Raw genomic sequence first — 17,108 nt, 5'->3', positions numbered from 1 at the left:
CCATATTCGGGCCGGAGTTGGAAATTGATTTCTGGCCCAAATACTTCACTCCACAATCGGCCCTCATCTGGTTTGCCAGAGTCAAGCCAGTGCCTCCTTTGCCACGCCTGGGCCGTGTTCGGCCCACATGCGTTATGCCATTGCCGACACCAGGCCAGCTGTGCCGGCTTCATGCCGAAGCCGGGCCAGATGCCTTTGCTGACTGGGTAGATATGCTGTCGCTTGAGTGAAATGAAAAACGCTCAGCGATAAACTTCCTGCCATGAACTGAATGGACAATCAGACAAATAACCAGATACAAAATGAAAACACTGGCAAGGAGAATGGATGAGCAGCTACTATGTCGACTATACGAGCGACTGCAGCTCACCAGACCACTTGCATAATGTGTTTAAATCTCCATTTTACAATGCCTGTGCTATTTTTCTTTGTTGAATAGCATGTAACAAAAATTGGTAAGTTTTGGGGGTGGAACAGATGAATAAAAAATTTATTTCATTCAAGGTACAACAGTATACGTCAAGTACATTAGGTTAATACATAGTAGGCTTAAGTGCGAAACAAGACAGGTATTTTTCTTAAAAAACAAAACAAAAACATTTCATTTTATTGTAAGCCAATGTAACATTAGACACAGTGCTTCAATATAGGCCACAGGTATCAAATTCAAGGCTTGGGGGCCAGATCTGGCCCGTCATACCATTTTGTGTGGCCCGCGAGAGCAAATCAAGCATGCCAACTTTTCCATGATGCTTGCTAAAGTCTGAACCAAAACCGTCTTATATATCATTACATAGATATTGCTAGCATTATCTAATTACGTACTAAAAATGTAAACAATGACTGAACTAACCATTATACTTGACTTCAGATTTCAAAAGTAGTTATCCACCAATTTGTTGCGCACTGTACAGTATATGCAATGTGTGCTGGTGATCAAACATTGATACAGTTTCACAAAATTCAAAAGTTTTTATGGGCCGCTCAGATAAACAGTACCTACAATGTGGCCCACTACAAAAATGAGTTTGACACCCCTGATATATGCTAATACAGAAATGTCCTCAAATAATCACTCTTTTACTGAATGGAACATTTCGCTTACAACTATCGTCGACCTTGTCCAGGTGATTTTGAAGATCCGGCAACAAAACCCCTTCATCACGCTGCTGCTTCCCAGCATTCTGCTCATCCTGGCCGACATGGTGAGCTTCGCCCTGCCGCTGAGATGTGGCGAGCGCAACTCCTTCAAGGTCACCCTGGTGCTCAGCTTCACCATGTTCCTGCTTATCCTCAATGACCAACTGCCCGGCGACAGCGAGTGTGGCCCCATCATAAGTCAGTCGGCGCCGACGCTAAAGCGACGTGAGCTCTGATGACCGAGCGTGCGGCTTTGCGCTTGCAGAGTACCACTTCTGCGTGTGCCTGGTCATGCTGGTGGTGAGCATGCTGGTGTCCATGGTGCTCACGCGGGTGGCCAAAGATGGAGGCCTCTTCTTCTGCTGCTTTTCCAGAAGAGCAAAACCTGCATATCAGCTAAGTGGAGCTGATGAGGGTGAGTGAGTCTGCACATGAGGGCTTGTGGGGCATGTGGCAGCTTCAAATATTGATTGACATTGTCCATTGCACATGTGACCTTTTAAAAGGCACCGTTCAGCTTTATTACATGTATTTTTGGTACAAGTGTAACTTTAAGTCAGAAGTAGGGCTGAATGATTTAAAAGAACCACTGTCCCAATGTTGCGAATGAATATGCGATTATTTTTATCTTTTCAGGTATTTTTGAACAAACACAAACATAACTACAGTACTACGTTGCAATGGCAAATCGAAGTTGATTACCTGTTCAGACCTATACGATAGGAAAATATTATCATATAGTAATCATGGATTACTTTATTGAGATCCCCCCTCCCCCCATCAACATCGTGATTAGCGTACAATCACTGTACTTATGATAATGTCACAGTTCTTTGAAAAATATTTGATCGCGGGTTACTCTGCAATTGCAACCCGTCATTTTGTTGTATTTGGGCAGAAGTCAAAGCAGACATCAGCGTCATCCAGCTGGACAACTCCGAGCAAACTCAGATGCACCGAAAGGTGACCGATTTCCTGGACGCCATCAAAGCAAAGGAAGAGGAGTGCGACCGCAATGAGGCGCTCGCCGACAGTATCGACAAAGCCTTTTTCTGGTTCTATTTCATTCTGGGTACGCTCTACTTTTGCGCTATGATCACGGTGATGGTGAAACATGAATGCGACGTGAATCACTTGGATTTCTTGTAAATGCCAGTGATGGCAACTAAATTACAAATACTTGATTACTGTACTTGAGTAGGGTTTTCATGTATCTGCACTTGATGGGTTCGTGGAAAACGCTTAGCGGCAGTTTGACTCCAAAGTATTTTGGGGGTTAAATAAATGTTTCAATGCAATTTACTCTGCGCATCAAGTTTCACTATTCGAAGTCCGGTCTATGTAACTGGAAGTAAAAATTCCATTTTGTACTCAAGTATTTTTCAGAGTCTGTACTTTTACAGGAATTAAATCAATACTTCTACCCTTACAGTCTTTTTTCACACAAGTACCTTCATTTCTATTTAAGCACAAAGGGTACTTTAGCCACCTCGGGTGAATGGTTATTGAGGTCGAATGCATGAAGAGCGTAGTAGGCGGGAATTGCTGTGGTTTCACGATTTGCACACGCAGATAACCTGGGGCATTTCTACTGGTTGGTTTGCTTTTCCGAAGCTGCATACGGAAGTGAAATTTGTAAACAAACCTTATACGCGTGCGTAGCTCATCCGATACCTACAGTACGCCATTGCTGACAAAATTCAACAGATTTTTTTTTTTCCGAACATCTGAAGCATTAAAATAAACTTAGTACACACATTTATTTTGCTTTACTGCAAGAAGTCACCTTCTCTTACATGTAACTGTAATGTCACTTTCACTGACTAATCTATGGAAGAGTCGCCGCAACTGCGAGCAAAGATTTTTGTTCAAGTGAATTTCCGTAAACTCCTGCTGCATGTTTAAGTCCGTTTAGTAATTACGGATGTCCTTTTACAAACGCCCACGTGTCTCTATATATTGAAAGTCTTCTGAACATTTATATTCACTGTTGTTCATTATTCATACGAATAACTTCGATGCTGTCAAACGACACAGCATTTTATGTAGAAGCATAATATCAACATATTCAGTCGGACAGTAAAACGGATGAATCCCATCATTCCGAGCAGTCACTGAAAGCAACAAAAGCAACACCTCGCTTGCACGCGACCAAGCGTTACGTTCCAACTGCAACTCCTCCCAAGCGCGACGTTCGCGCATCGTGAAACGAGCGACTACCAGCGCCGGGCGGCACAACCTGCTCTATCAGGAACACTTTGACGCTTGCACTGCCGCCGGCAGAGACACCCAGAAAATACTGACACACCAAGCGGCGAGAGGAAGGCACCATGAACCGCTTCAAGACCTCCAAATTCAAAAACACCATTCCGAAAATCGCCAAGAAGGATGTGAGTAGTCGACTAGCTTGTGGTGTCTGCTCGTTTTGTAGCGTTAGCATCGCCGCGGGATACTACTAAACTGTTGTGGGTGGGAGTGAGGGGGGAAACGCCTGCTTGCTTGCCTGCCCGCCCGCCTGCATGCATGCCTGGTTGCTTGTCATGAACTTCCTACATTTGGAAGGTAACCCACTATCGTTCACATCTACCGGTTGTAGGTTTTTTTTTTTTTTAATGGATGCAAAGCAATCTCCATTACGATCCCACCGCAGCATATCTGTCATGACTGTACTCTATTTGCATGCGTTTTGAAAACTGATTCATGTCAAATTGCAACGCCTGCAGCTTCTCTCGGTGCATTATGCAATAGTGGCTGTAAAATCCCAGGAATGTTAAAGAGGTGCAATGTGTTCCTCCAATCTGTGCACGCCATCTAAATCACAGCAGATGGCGCTGTGCTGCCCCTTTAAATGGTACACGAGACGCCAGGAACGCATAACAATTCAAGGCAACTGAAGTTCAATTGTGTAAAAGGAACCTAACCATAACATGCACAGAAATAATGGGGGAATGTGGATGTATCCATCCAAGAATGTAAGAAATACAAGTCTTTAAAATGAAATGGATGCATAGAATGCTATATATGATATAAATTAATATGACGGAAACAACAATTTTTAAGAGCTCACTGCTGCGCAACATAGCGTGCACTTCCACTTCCGCAGCACTCTGCTCATCCTCAGGAACTTCAGTGTCAGCTCAGCGCTTCCTGTTTCTTTTTCACTCCATTGCACCATGACTTTGCTTGTACAGCCCAGAGCCCGTTAGTTGTGGTCTTGCGCTGGAAATTACACAATATTGACAACCTTGAGTGCGGTGCCAGGCCACGCATGTTTCCTGCGCCTTCAATGGGCTTCACTGACTGAATCACATTTTTAAAAGTCTCAATTTGGATAAACATTGCTGTACAAAAAAAATACCAATAAAATACCGGTATGTGTTTTTCCCCTGGTCACATGACATGCACCGGTTTTGATTGAATTTCTGTCACATGTGCCTTGTGGCCTCTTGGAATTCCAGGGATGGATAAACAACGTCCGTGGCGGATCCTTCACCTGCCAGGGAAACCAGATCAAGGCGAGTGCCAAGCTGGTGGCCTTCAATGCGGAGCATGCTGGTAAGAATTCCTTTTGGACACTTTCACGCTTTTTGTCCAAATGAAGCTCCTCAACTGACTTCAACGTAGTTCCTTGGCACCAAGATTTATTGAACTGTATTGAATACAGAGCAGGGGATCCATCGTGAATGAATGTGCCAAAGACAGGGTTTGGGAGTTCCGTTCGTGAATATTTTGCTTTCACATTTTTGATTTTGAGTCACGCATGTGAACAGGAAAAAGAAGCTTTTTTTTTTTTTTTTTGTCTTCCATGTTTATTTACGATGGCGTTCTTGCGATGTGCCCTCGAGAACCAAGTGCGTGTATGATGTGTTTGCAGCAGGCGGAATGGTCGGCCTGACGTCTGTGAAACCTGCTGCGGATGGACAATGGAGCGTCACCCAGATCTCCTGTCATTCTGGTACTTTTTATCAAAGCCTCAAATAATTCAAAGCAGACCTTAAGCATTCACCAGACTAATTCTGAGATTCCGCATTCCAGTTAGCCTAAAAAATAAAGCAAAAATGTTTTTATGTAAGACATTAAAGTGCCGGGCCAATGGCAAGTAGGGATTTCAGTCCCAATGGTGACCAACGGCAGAGCTCGAGTGTTGCGACTGGGTGAGCGGTTTCTAATGGTGGAAGCAAAAATCAGAGCGTGGAAAAAACGGAATGTGCGGAAAGACAAAAGATTAACTTGCTTGTTCACAGACACTCCAGAGAGCCAACCATCTGTACAGATTAGAAAGTCCATTTTCATCATTTTTCACCTTTCTCCATCAGATCTGGTGACCGACTTGGACTTTTCTCCATTTGATGAGAGTCTTCTGGCAACGTGCTCCGCGGATGAAACAGTGAGCACCTCCTTCCCAGGCCTGATGTTGTCTTCCATCTGAGCATCTTAGCAGCTCCCCGGTGACAATACGAGCTGCCTCACTTCGTGTTGTTTAAACCGCCTCCTCTCCTGCGTGTCATGTTCGGCTGCAGGTGTTTCAGCTTTCCCGGGAAAGCTGCTGCTTTTTAGACTCGGCAGCTCGGTTTTTATCTCGTAGTGCATTGGCCGGCTTCATTTGGTTTTATTTGAATCAACTCTCATTCCTCGCGATCATGCAGAAATCCAAACCTGAACCGCAAGTCATTTCCACGCCGTGTCCATGTCCTGCGCTATATTACCTCATTTCACATCATTAACTTGAGCTGAAGTAAGCTGCAGCTGCCTGGGCAACATCGTCCAGTCTGATTTTAGCAATCAAACATATGTGTTTCATTTGGTGGTTTAAAAATGGCCTTTTTTGTCAAAAGATAGAATTTATGATTTCGCCGTTATAAACTTAGACTGCCATCATGGATTTGAAGTCACATCGTCATAATGTGATCAAAGTTCTAATTAATACTGATCAGTTAAGTTGTAGAAATATGGACTTACATTGATAGTGCTCCTGCGAGCAACTTGTTCAAAACCAAAAACTACTACAATTTTTTTACATTTAAAACAGCAGTGATTCATTTGCAAATATAATGGATAGGTATGCCTTGTAGTCTATATTGTGTTGTCTTAAAGTACGGTGAAAACAGCATTTTGCAGTTAAGCGATTGCGATTTCAGCTTTCGCCGATTTTTAGGGCAACCTATCCTCTGTTATTTGCTGACAAAACTATGCCTTTTTGCTCATTTTATGATAAGGCCAAAGCCATGTCTAATATAAAATATGCTGCACGATCTGGTTCCAAGGAACTTTGTTGAACTGAGGAGAGCAGCTTTCATTGAGTCTAATCCAAGAAAGTGCTATGCCACCATTTTGTGGTGAAAATCGATATTATATACTAATGCTTTGTTTTTTTTTTTTTTGTTTTATTAGTTTTAAGTTTTTTTTACTGTATGAAGTAGTTTTTGCACGCTAAAGATACAGAAAAGTCACTAAGTATTGTGGAATAAAGTAAACTACAATTTACAAACCACTGTTTGACCACATTTAAAATGAAGCCCGAAAGTTCCTGCATGATGTTAATTGACAAAAACGAAAACCAACATTTTCAATATAATTAAAGTAGTTTCAGTTATTTCTTTTTTTTTTTTTTTAAAGCATATTTATTTGATATTGTGAATGAAAATGTTTTTTTTTCGTTTTCCTAAACTGTAATGATCTTGGAGTAACTTTACTTCCCAAAAAAATGAAATAAAAATAAAAAATCCTGGGCATTATAGTTGTGAAATCTGTACGACGTGACCTGATCAGTGTCTGTGTGCGCAGGTGAAGCTGTGGCATTTGTGCGACCCAGAGCTGGGGCAGCCCCTGGCGCCCGAGCTCACTCTCAGACCTGGGTGGGGACTGCTGGAGCTGGTGCTCTTCCACCCGACCTCTTCCGGGCTGCTGGCCGTCGGCGCCGCCAAGTGCCCACTCATTTGGGACACGGGCCGTCAGGATGCGCCGCTCGCAGGTAATCACGGCTTGTGCGCTGCGTTGTGTGGCTTTCCAGGAAGTATACTATTGGGACAAAAGTACTGAGACACTCAAAAGGGTTTTGCACTGACAAAATTGACATTTGGTGGATGTCTTCAAGTGCATTTCCGATCCAGACCGAAATTGAGTGTGTCCCGATACTTATGTCCATGTAGTGTATGACTTTGACATGTTTGTCTTGCACTCTCTGTGTTGCGCTGCTTTCAGTTTGTGTGTGACTGTAGGAGGCGAGTTGCCATGGTCCTATTTTGTTGTTTTTTGTCCCCCCTCCACCGGTGTCTCATTTGAACTGATGCTGGCCTGCCTTTCACAGCCACTGTGGCTCTACGTTTGTGAGCAGCGGAGGTAAAACGTTCCCGCCACCACCAACCAGCACCTCCCTTGAAACTCTTCACCTGCACTGGCCTTTAGGATATATTCTGTATCGCCACTGCAAAGCCTCTTTTACACCAGAGCCGTGACAAAAGACTTGTTTAGAATTTCGGATAGTGACGTGGTGTCATGTGAGCGGCCGTCAGAGATGTAATTCAGTCAAAAAATCTACATACAGATCCAAATATGTTCATAGAAAAATGTGTTCCGGCCAGTGTAAAAGGAGTGACAGACAGCATGCTCCCCCATCCCTTGACAGATGGCTGCTGATCTTGCCCCTTGCTTCAAATGATTTATATCATGTTTTCCTATACATTCATACATTTCCCTTAAAAAAAAAAAAAAAAAAATATATGATGTCTCGTATCTTGGCAAACTCGTAATGTACTACCCCCTGCACTTTCTGTGTGGTTATGTGACAAACTCATCCTCCTGTAATGCAGTGGGCCAATCCAGATTATCAGATGATAATTTTCCCCGAGGGGAGGATATGTGTGTGTATAAAGCAGCAAGGCCTCATTAAAAGATAGATGCGGAAATCTGCTGATGTGGCCTACAGCCTGGGCTAACGCTAAATACTAAACAGCTGTAATCAAGTCCATATACAGTACTTAGTAGCTACGGCAATTTCCTCGTTCCACTTTCTGCTCCTACACACACACACACACACACACACACACACACACACACACACACACACACACACACACACACACACACACACCTTTAAGGAGACATATTATGCCACCATTTTCAATTCAAAACCGTTCCTAGGTGTCTTAACATACTTCTGACATACATTCCAGAATTGTAGTCACTGGACACACTACATGATTGTCTTGTTGAAATTGGACCAAACAGCCTGATGCATTTGCTGCTGTAGTAATGGCAAGCCCAGCTTGTGGAACCAGTTGAGTTGAACTTTTGAGTGATGACGAGGCAAGCGGCTGCTACTTGCAGAAGTGATTGTGGGCGAAAAAGCCACACCAAAAGCATTTTCACTCATGGAGGCAGCACTCCACATAATCTTTGCGTGAACATACAAAACTCAGTGCAGCTCTGCTTACCTTTTAGAAGTGAGCTGATAAGCAGGGGTGTTGTAGCTGTCGAGGACGTGGCGGTTTTGGAACGATAGCGTTTCAGATAGTGTTGTCCCTTGAAAGTGGCTCTGGATCGTCCCCCAGCCTACTTGCCAAGTGACGAGGGAAGGTTATTGTGTCAGTTTGCCAAAATGGGATATCACAATTTTGAATAGCTCACTAACGGGCACATTTTTAGAAATAGGCAGAAGATTTACTTGATGGTTTAATTTCACACTGGGTGGGTGGGCATGCACTCCACCGAAACCCAATATTTGTATCGGAGTCCTTAAAAAGCGACTTTTTCATAGTATGTCCCCTTTAAGGTCTTGTGTGTTAAAAATGCAGCGCCATCCGTCCACATGTTGCAAAGGCCTCACACAAGCCGCTGTACGCTGTGCTCACCTCTGAACGTCCAAACTGGAAGACGACATTCTTCCATTCATGATGTGTTTTGTGCTCATGCAACATTGCGCAATTTTTCGTGTGTTCCTTCATTTTGTCATCCCGATCTTAACACAAGCGTTGTGTTCTGCGCACGCCTACGCGATTGAGGATAATGCTGATGATGTTGCCGTGTCATGTGTCCAGTTCTGGAGGAGCACGCCGACCAGCTGCAGAGTCTGAGCTGGAAACAGGATGGTTCACTGCTGGCTTCCACCTGCAAGGTGAGTACAAGAGCCCATAAAACTTCTGACCTTTTCACCATGACGTCACACGTACTTGCCACCACTTCGGAAACAAAACAACTCTCGCCCAAAGTCAGTGGGAATCAGCAGGAAGTGCCCCTGGATCAATTTGACCCATACGCATTTTTAATCATCTGATAGTGTCAAAAAGAAAAAAAAATAAATCGCCAAATTAGAAAAAAATCTTTCTCAACGGCATTGAAGTTGACTACATTTTTGAGAGTCACAAATTTAACGCTTTGCAATGGGTCAGTTTGACCCGCAGCATAAGAGGGTTGCAGTTAATAAAAGCTTCAGAGGTGATTTTTTTTTTGTTCGATTAGTCACACCCCAAAATATGTTGCGATCAATATAAAATAATAAATATGTAAAAGATGTCGGTAAAAGTGATGCAAATGAGGATTGCCGCCTTTGAATTTTCCCCTCTGCTCTTTTTGCCATTTTATTTTTTGACCACTGGATGGAGCAAGTGAGCCACATCTAATGAAGCTCTGTCCAGATGTCTTTCATGTCAAGTGTACACACCGCATTTACAGAGCGCAGATTAGCAATCCAAGGGTCGCTGTTGGAATATTTTCAAAGTGGGTAAAAAAGTGTTTAGAACGATTTGCTTTGACCTCACGTGACTTCCCTTGCTCAGCAAAACCACAGGAGTGAAAACTGTGTTTGTGTTTAATGTGTCCACGTGGGCCGTTCTCCAAGGCGTCATCAGCGATTAATCACACACCACTAGCAGGGATTTCCACTCAGTGTGGGGTGTGGCTTTTATTGTGTGCTTGAGTGAAACGTGTGGGTTAGCAACGTTATTAACACGTTATGAATGATTGCTAGTATAGTTGAGGTCACGGTAATGTAATGTCAAAATCAAGCACAGCAAGCAATGAGCGGTAAGATTGAAAAGACGCCATGCCCCAATTAAACGCTGTCTGCATCTTTCAATTGATAACATACTGTAAGTGCCGGATGAAAACGGAGGCTTCCTTTTTCTCCGCAGGAAAAAAAAAAGACTTTTGCTAACTTGTTTGCTGCATTTTCTCAAAGGGTGGTGCCCGCTCCAATAGACACCATGCTCTAATAAACCGCTGTCTGCATCGTCCATTTTAATGCCCAAATGCTGCCTGTCATATAGAAACTCCTTTTTTTCCACCCTTTCATCCAAGTGAGTTTTGTCAGCTTGTTTGGCGCGTTTCCTCAAATAGTGGCCTCCACTTTAATAGACGGCGTTCCCCAATCAACATCTAGATGCAGCACTTTGTAATATAAATGCTGCATGCAAATACTTTTTTCCCATCCAGAAAGGTGACTTTTGAAAACTTGTTTGCTGCATTCCCTTCAATCGTGGCCTCTATGCCACACCCCAAATTTATGGCTGTCTATGTTGTCTGCTTAAATGCATAAATACCACATGCAAATGGAAGCCTGTACCCCCACCCCCCAAGGAAAAATGACTTTTGACACCTTGTTTGCCCTATTTTCTCAAATGGTGGCCTCCACCATAATAGACGCCATACCCCAAATAATCTCCGGTTGTTAGTGGCCACTTGAATACATAAATGGTGCACGTCAAATGGACACCCCTTACTTTCCCCTGAGGGAAAGTGATTTTTGGAAAGTTCTTTTTCTACATGTAGTGACCCCTACGTTTGTCAACGCCACACCCCAATTAATTCCTGTCTACATTGTCCACTTTAATACATAAATCCCACATGCATTTTTCCCCTCATGAAAGGTAACTTCTGGCAACTCTTTTAGCGCATTTACTCATAGAGTCGCCTCTACTTTATCAGACACCCTTCCCCAATTAATTTGCAAATAAAGGCCGCCATTTTCCCTTCCCATACTTTTTTCCATAGAAATCAGGAGGGGCCTTTTTGATGGCATATATGCGAGCTGAGCTCTGGAACCTCACACAAATTCTGGCGGATGTTGATTGACATGAAAATGAGTCTCCATGTGGAACTGAGCGACGTGTGATAGTCTTAATTGCCCTTAAATCTGAATAAACGTCCGTCCGAAAATGCGCCACATGTGTCCGCTTAACGGGTCTGATTGTCAGGCCCATCCCCTTTGTTTGTCTTTGCTGTGACAAGTAACAAATGAGTCTGTCAGCATCACGGGTCACGTCCCAATCATGAAGTTTAAGTCCAAGCCCTTGGGTGCTCCCGTTGGGTAAATTTGGAGGGGGGGTGGGGGGTCATGCCAGAGTACTGACGGGATCACAACAGGCCTTGTTTGGATCTCCAATTGAATTATTTTTGATACTTTCTGGACAAGAAAGAGCCCATTCATGATTTATTCAAATGAGGGAGTGGAGCAGGCGAACGCCGCAGGTTCGGTTTGAGGTATGACTGGAAATCTCCGCCTGCTTCTACCCCCGCTTTTACGTTTAAAAGGCACATTGTAGAGCGAGGCAACAGAGGAATCCTGGATCCCTCGAGCTGCCAATCACCTCCTGGCGTGTAACCGTGGGAGACTGGAGATTGTGGCGTCTGGCAGCAAAGTGTGTTTGCGGCGCAAAGAGAGCGCCTCTTGAATCCTCAAGATTCTCCATCGTATGTCTCTGTTTGTGTGTGTGTGTCTGTGTGTCTTTGTGTGTGTGTGTGTGTTTGCACCCTAGCCAAAGTTGTGTACGGCTGCGCAGGGAAAGCTCATTAAGAAAATGAGGCCCTGTCACTTTGCTTAAACAGCTGCCGCTTCTGCACACACACACACACACACACACACACATTGTGTGCCATAGGGCCTTCGAGTGTGTGTTTGCTTAGTGGACACATCTGTAAGTGAGCGGCCCCTCATCAGAGTGTTTGCGCAACCAGATAGTAGTTGCAGTCGTCTGAGGACGGCGGCCCAATCGCGAGCTTTCATAATATACTTTCTCAAACAGAAAGCCGACACCGCGCCTCAATTAATTGCCAGGTGTGTCGCTTGAATGCGTAAACGCTGCACATCAAAATGGAGGTGTCCTATTTCACCCCCTCGGGAAAAGGGACTTTAGGCAACTTGCGTACCGTATTTCCACAAATGGAGGACTTCGTTTTAGTCGGCCTTGTAGCCCGATTAAATGCACTTGGATGCATGAATGCTGCCTGCAACATGGACGTCTCTCTTTTTCATGAAAAATGACTTCTTAGCATATGTTTAACTGTATTTCTTCAAATTGTGGCCTCTACTCTAATCGGGACAGTGCTCCAATTAATCTCTGGGTGCTCATCCACTTAAATTCAGAAATGTCACATGTCAAAAATACCCTTTGGCATCTTGTTTATGGTTGTACCTAAAATGATGGTCTCTGATTCAGTAGAAACCGTTCCCCTAATTAATCTCTGGGAATGTTGTCCACTACCAAAGCTGCACATCGCATGGTCACCTCTTTTACCCCCCCCTGGGGAAAAGTGACTTTTAGCAACTTGTGCACACAAGTCCCTCAAATAGTTCCTACTGTCAGAGACACCACTCCTCAATTAATCACCTTCTGCCTCATGCACTTCAATGCAAATGTAATGAAATAGAAACCTTTTTTTTTTCTTTCACAGAAAAAGTTACTCTTGTCAAACGTCTTGACACTTTTCCCTCAATTACTGACCTCCGCTTTCGCCCTCCAGGAAGGCGCTTCAGCTACTTGAATACATTAACGCCGAACATCATCGGGGGGAAGAAAATTAGGAGGCTACAATTACCTTTATGATGTCGGATACCAACATGTTGAGTAAATAAACTCCCCCCTGTTGAGGAAGTATGGTAATAATAAAATGAGTGTGTGTTGTTTCGGATGAGGTCACAGCCGAGGGACGTCAGATCGTTGGGTGGTCCTGCTGCGCACGCACGCACAAACAAAGCTGACGTTCTCTCTATGGATTAGCCATTAATCACCCATTCCAAATTTCATTTTATGAAGTACAATAAAAAATAAGCATCAGTTGTCAAAAATCAGAGATTGCTTTTTCAGTGATTGAAACTTCGCCATACTAGGGCAAATTTATTGTCAGCTCATGTTCGATTGCGCTGCTTGGATCACAGTCACGCCCGAAGGTTGAGTGACAGCGTTTGATGCCACGCGTGGCCTGCTCACAGCCAGATCTCATTATGGTCCATTTCCTCCCAATCAGCCGGGACCCCAATGTGTTTGAGGCGGGCCGGGCCTGACCGGAAAGGGCTTTGCCAAGAGTTTGCCGCGTTGCTCATCATAAATAGGTGTGTGATCACACTGAGGGATGAAGAAACTTTGTCTGTAATCGGAGGTATAGCTGGGTGGAAGAAGGTAAAACCAAGCAAAGGAGAATACTCTTCAATAACCAGGGCAGGCGGGCGGGGGAGGGCAGCGTGCCCGCGCCCAGTGCGGCGACGCAAGTGATCCCGGAGAAGGCTGCGGGTGCCCCGGTGTCAGAGATGTTCGCTCGGACAGTTGAACAAACTCAAACTAAATCAGGAAGAGATTGTCTTTTCTGCCGGCAGGAGGCGCAGTTTTCTACGAAGCCACTCCGTGCGCGCTTCTCAACTGACACCTGACCTCTGCAGCCTCTGCCGGCTTTTTATTGATAGTGTATGCAAATTACAAGTGATATATGAGAAAAACACTCCCTTCTTCATTTACATGTCACGCCTCTCAGCCCAGTCCACCGATACGCCCCTCAGATACCAAAACATCTCTCGGTACAAACAATGGATACCTTGTCAGTGATAATTTTACAGTTTGAGCCCTGCGAGTCCCAGGGACTCGCTGATCAGAAAAGTATGAGTCCCATTATGCATTTAGAGTCGCAAATTTCGAATTCTGAAATGGTCTACTTATTCAATTGCATATAATAACACAAACAACAACAATATACATTGATCATAGGTTTATTTCTTATAAACAAATGGTGAAAAAAATTTAAATAATTCAGGCATACAAGATTTGCTGAGAAATAGGTTCTGCATTTGGAACTGTGCGTGTCGCGGTAAAATTATGCGTCTAGGACGCTGGACGCAGAGGTAACGAGATGACTGCCTTGTTAATTCAATGAGTATATTTCGCATGAATTGAGACACTGTAACAAACTCAAGGACATCTTATTGTGCTGCCCACCCGAATTTGAACCTTCCTGTTTGTGCTATCAGTCAACAAGGCCTCAGTTTCATTCAGCTCAAGTTGGCCCTTTTTTCTGTGTGCTCTAAACACACGCGTTCGAGGTCAATCAAGCATACAACAAAATGAAACTTTTAAACGTGATAACTTTTGAATTTGTCCATTCCATATCCGCAACAGGTCTTGAAGGTGAACAGCCTCTGGCATGTTAGAATAAGGGAAGTCAGCAAGACAGATTCGGAATTTCGGGACAAGGACTGGATCTTAGGGCTGGATCCGTCAGGCTGGGGGGGCGAAGCGAGGCTGGGCGTGCGCCACAGCTGGGGCAGCAGCCGCAACGCCGCTTGCCCCTTCCCGCCGCCGGAACTGGGGTGGGGGTGTGGTGCCGCCCTGGTGGTGACCAGGCAATCGGTGCGACGGACAGAAGAAAACGGGATGATCTTGGGATCCTGGGTTGCTCATTTAGACACGAATAGCAAAAAAGTAATTGATGACCACCCTCACCCATAGTTTAGCCAGAAAATGCTCCAAACTGTGATCAGATTTCAAAACAGTTTCATAAAATTTCAAACTAAAATGACATTACCCTTCAAAAAATGGCTGACACGTGATTTGATTTTGAAAAAAAAAGGTATCGTGAGTGCACAAGCATGTACTGTATGTTCACATGTAGCATAGACTCTCAGTAACTTTCACTGGCTCCCTTCCCAGAATGTCTCTTAAGTCGAGACGTAGCACTTCAACACACTTCCTTGACATCAATTCCAATTTCGACAGGGTTTTGGCAGACTCATTTGGCATCTTGGGACATTTCAGAAAGAGCACAAAAAACGTGAAGGGGTGCTTTTTTCAGTGAGTAGCTGGGAATCCGTTTGAGGGGGAAAAAAATGCAAATAAGTAAATTTATGCATAGTTAACCTCAAATATGCAGGGCCGACTTTACACATGATGTGCAGTTGCGATAGTTCGTCTGAAGTTCTCCCATACTGAACTCATCTGGAAAACTTAAACTTGTTGTTATGTATCTATATCATTAAATGATATGATAATACGTAGGTCACAATACGATACGGATATTTTTATCGCACAACTCTATCTGTACATGTTGGGAGTATTTCCCCCTTTGATGAAATGAAAGCTTTGCGCTACCACGACGTCTTTTTGCGTGAACGAAGCACACTTTCAATTGCTTCTGCTGTGAAGCCATGTTGCAAAAGTTTCGAGCCAAAATACACTTCTTACATGTTCCTTGGTTTTGTAGAGGATCCCTATGGTTTTGGCATAAAAACAAATGATTCCTTGGAAGCAAATGACTTCTTCAAATTTTTGGAGTGCCATACGTCATTTCTGCTTAATATATGCAGGTGCACAAAAGGGGCTTTCCCCAAGTTATTCCCATAGCCAAATGCATACAACTGTTCCAAAATATCTTCAGAGTCATGATTCAGGGTTGAACCAAACCGTGCCCAAAATGTGCCCCCTGGAAGTCTTTTCTTGATCATATGTATAATCCAAATTGGTTAATGATGACTATTCTCCCTCTAGGACAAGCTGCTGCGAGTTTTTGACCCCAGAGCCCAGCTGAAACCAGTTCAGGTGAGTCTTGGTTCTTTTACTTGGGAATGAATGCGAGAAGATAAAATATCTCAAAAAAAATGTAAAAAAGTGTATTTTTTTTCTAAACTTTCATGACATCAAGTTTGTTTCATCCTTGTATTAAAGGAAACATATTCTTTCATATTGTCTGTCTGTGAGTAGTTAAGTCACTGGATTGCCTGCCCACACGTCAAGTGCGAAATGAAACTGTCACGGTAACAAAAAACTGGACTTGGCATTGGCCCAGCAGTATGCGGGCTGGCTTACTTGCAGAAGGCAGGCCAGCCTCTAAGAAAGGAAAAAAAAATGATTGAATTCTTTCTCCTTGCCGTCTTTTGACAAAAAAAAAAAAAAACAACAACAAACCGTCACAGACATGTCATTAAGACACTCAAGATTTGTTGTAAATCGTGAAAGTGCACTGAGTGTGTGTGCGTGTGTGTGTGGCAGGCTCGCATCTTGCCGCCATGGTGGAAAAAGCAACAAGCCTGGTTGGGCTTTACTGTTCCAAACCATACTGTGGCGAGCTGAAACTTAACTGTACTCGCTCGCTGGATATGGCTGCAGATAGACTGTCAGCTTTAAAAAAAAAAAATCTCCATTCTTACCTCCCACTTTCTCGTGAGTCTTGGACGACCAAATAGGGAGTGCGCGGAGTGGCCCGCTGAGTCAGCAAAACCCCGTCTGCCTCTGTTCCAGCCACATGGCTTCCGCCCAAGTCAAATTGATTCGAGGCTCAATATATTCCCTCTTTGGTCTGCTGCTTCTGCTTAGTCAGGTGGCGGCTTCATTTTGTGAACTGTCTGAAAGCAGAAATGTCAGAAACAGATCAGGTGTGCGGCTCCACCACTTCCCCATTAGCGCCACGTTGGCGCAAACGGGCTGCGAAAGATGCAGACCATGAGTTGTTGGCGCAGGGAAATCGAACAGGTCAACTCATTTTGAATTTTGAAGTGTGGATGAGCATGAAATGTTGATTCTACACATTACCGAAGTGCTATTTCATTAGTGGATAGAAGGAGCATTGTGTTTCATTCCCTTGTGAGCCCAAATTCCATTGAGTTTAAGAATTTAAAGAACCAACACAGGGGCTCCTAGAAAGTATCCCCCCCAGCTTGACGCCCCCTGATTTTACGACGCCGCCAGTCAGTCGTGTTTCACATTTAGGCATGA

The 17,108-nt window shown here is 44.0% G+C and overlaps 2 protein-coding genes across 2 annotated transcripts in view; both read left to right on the top strand.

Annotated features, from left to right (window-relative positions):
- The window catches only part of LOC109532501 (5-hydroxytryptamine receptor 3A-like), a 14,761-nt gene extending 12,198 nt beyond the window's left edge, over nt 1-2,563 (top strand). The window contains exons 7-9 of the mRNA XM_019897347.1: nt 1,128-1,338; nt 1,406-1,555; nt 2,039-2,563. Coding sequence (XP_019752906.1) covers nt 1,128-1,338; nt 1,406-1,555; nt 2,039-2,289 — 612 coding nt within the window. The 3' untranslated portion in view covers nt 2,290-2,563. The remainder of the gene's footprint in view (nt 1-1,127; nt 1,339-1,405; nt 1,556-2,038) is intronic.
- A 453-nt stretch (nt 2,564-3,016) lies between these two features.
- LOC109532498 (coronin-7-like) lies at nt 3,017-15,982 on the top strand. Its single transcript, XM_019897345.1, has 7 exons — nt 3,017-3,530; nt 4,599-4,695; nt 5,015-5,095; nt 5,457-5,527; nt 6,925-7,111; nt 9,177-9,253; nt 15,885-15,982. The coding sequence occupies exons 1-7, from the start codon at nt 3,471-3,473 to the stop codon at nt 15,963-15,965; spliced, it is 654 nt and encodes a 217-aa protein (XP_019752904.1). The 5' UTR covers nt 3,017-3,470; the 3' UTR covers nt 15,966-15,982.
- Nucleotides 15,983-17,108: the final 1,126 nt, after the last annotated feature.

Source organism: Hippocampus comes, unplaced genomic scaffold, assembly GCF_001891065.2.
Source record: "Hippocampus comes isolate QL1 unplaced genomic scaffold, H_comes_QL1_v1.1 scaffold238, whole genome shotgun sequence".
NCBI classification, from domain to species: Eukaryota; Metazoa; Chordata; class Actinopteri; order Syngnathiformes; family Syngnathidae; genus Hippocampus; species Hippocampus comes.
This window is presented reverse-complemented; position numbering and strand designations above follow the sequence as displayed.